Source organism: Zeus faber (assembly GCF_960531495.2).
Source record: "Zeus faber genome assembly, chromosome: 15".
In the NCBI taxonomy this organism is placed as follows: Eukaryota; Metazoa; Chordata; class Actinopteri; order Zeiformes; family Zeidae; genus Zeus; species Zeus faber.
The window spans coordinates 322,742-325,000 of NC_137194.1; the positions used below are offsets into that span (position 1 = coordinate 322,742).

At 57.2% G+C, this 2,259-nt stretch overlaps 1 protein-coding gene across 1 annotated transcript in view; it reads right to left on the reverse strand.

The window, feature by feature from the left end:
- Nucleotides 1-1,083: 1,083 nt before the first annotated feature.
- Nucleotides 1,084-2,259, reverse strand: part of celsr3 (cadherin, EGF LAG seven-pass G-type receptor 3) — a gene marked incomplete at both ends in the record, with an annotated part of 120,428 nt that continues 119,252 nt past the window's right edge. Inside the window, 2 exons of the mRNA XM_080014470.1 lie at nucleotides 1,084-1,111; nucleotides 1,290-2,259. The exon at nucleotides 1,290-2,259 is cut by the window's right edge and continues 72 nt beyond it. Coding sequence (XP_079870596.1) covers nucleotides 1,084-1,111; nucleotides 1,290-2,259 — 998 coding nt within the window. The remainder of the gene's footprint in view (nucleotides 1,112-1,289) is intronic.

Here is a 2,259-nt window from a genome sequence, read left to right on the forward strand (position 1 = left end):
ATAACCTGGAATAACTTGGATTAACCTGGAATGACCTGGAATAACCTGGAATAACCTGGGATGACCTGGTTTGGTTTGAATGCCTGTGGTTGTAAACGGGAACACTGTTGCAGGGGAGCCAGACGGATCCCAACGCCTCAAATTGATCTGGATTCCTGAAGCGTGTGGTTCAAACAACACCAGGCAGAGAAGACAAACGCTTTTTCACTCTCCTCCTCCATCCCTCCGTCCCCTTGTCCTCCATCCCTCCACCCTTCCGTCCCCCGTCCCTCCGCCCCCCCGTCCTCCGCCCCCCGTCCTCAGTCCCCTGTCCTCCATCCCTCCGTCCCCTGTCCTCCATCCCTCCATCCCTTCTCTGCACCATCATTTTGTGCAGTGTAATTTCTTCTTATTCCTCGCTGTATTTACAATCACTTCCTTTCCTCCCAGACATTTCCATCCCCCAATCACATGTCATGCGTTCCTCAATCAAATCCATTTTAACCATGTCCGGATCCCCGTGTTCCTTATTTCTATTCACAAAGTTGATGGTGTGTGAGGAAAAACCAAAATAAAACATATGGGGGGAGGGGAAGTTTTTGTTTTTTTCCTTAGCAACGACACACGCTTCCATCGCACCCACCTCACCCACAACCGCACGCAACATCATCTTCAAAAAAACATCACAAGAGATTTTTTGTTTACTTCATCTCCAATGAAAAAAATACAAAATGTATAAAAAATGTTATTTACAGTCTTTTTTTCCCACCGTCACCTCTTTTCTTATTTTTTTTCATCTTTTTGAGATCGGGCAGATCGATTTGCTTGTGAAATACGAGAACCGTTGTTCAACTTCTGTCAAACAGCAAAACTAACTCAACGCAACCCGAAGGAAAAAACTCAATCTTTACAATCAGTCCATGAGAGCCGCATCCTTTGAAATCTTCAACAGCCAAATTCATGTTTCTGTCTCTGTCCCGATTTCATGTCGGTCCTCCAGTATCCCAGGGCACCTCGGCGGTTCGGGGTCTTCCTTGACCGCTGACCTCTGACCCTGGCGCCTCCAGCGCAGGCACGCTGCATTGTGGGATATGGAGGCCGTCATCAAGACTGGCCTTCACTTCTGTTGGCTCTGAAGGGAAGAGAGGGGGGGGCAAAGACAAGGTTTTAAAGGTTGTACATCAACCACTGTGCAAAAGAAGTGATTCAGAGCAGAAAACAAAACAGGAAGTCGGAGACGACAGTAACGGGAAGGGAGGCCGTGAGATGAGGAACGGAAAGAGGAGAAAGGGCGATGGAGTGGAACTTACTCGGAGTCGGGGGAGACTTCGGAGATGCTGTGGGACGTGATGGAGTGAGGCGGGGAGGGGGAGGGGCCGTGAGCTGAGCCGTTGGCTCCAAGGGGGTGCAAGGCCGAGGCAGGGGGAGGAGTCAAGACCGAGGAACTGAAAGATGCCAAGATGGACGACAGGATGTCTAGGTGCTCGCTGGAGGGCTGGCGGTTCAGGGGGTTCAGGTTGGAGCCTGTTAGCTGGGCGGCCGTGGGGGCGCCTGGATACCTACATGGGGGCGCGGAATCCAGGCGTCCCCTGACACGAGCGCCCGGCGGCAGCTGCTCCTGCTGGGGCTCCTCTGAGATGGGCGGGGGAGGAGAGGCGGGGGGCTGGTCCGGGTGGGATGCCTGGCGGGGGGGCAGCGTGCGGAGCCACTCGCGGCAGGGCTGCGACTGGGACGCGCCCCCGCTCCCTCCGTTGGTCTCCAGCTGCTCCCTGGACCTGCTGCTCATCTGCGCCCCACCCAGGTTCTCCCGCGATGAGGCCTGTCGACGCGTCAGCGTGTTGAGCTGGGAGCGGGAGCCTCCCAGGTAGACCTCCGCCACGCCGTTCCCACTCAGGTCCTCGTGCGAGGCATGGGCGCTGGCCGTGTGGTGATAGTCCAGTCTGTCCTTAGAACCCGCAAGGTTTTCCCTGGAGGATGACACCCGCTGGTGGTCCAGCCCTAGACCCCCCGGGCCTCCTCCCGCCCCCTGCCCCGGCCCCGGCTCTCTCCTCCTGGGTAAGAGGTCCAGGTTGTCCCTGGATCCGCCCACCGCCGGCCTCCCCAGCGGGTCACGGGACAGCTGTCTCCGAGCCAGAGAGTCCAGATGCTCCCGGGAGGAGTAGCGGGAGGCGGGCTGCGACAGGGAGCCGCTGGCGCCCGACGCGTGCGAGTACATGCGACCGTAGGAGGCGGCAGGGACCCCGCGGTGCCCCAGCGTGGACGTCCGGTACCAGTTCAGTT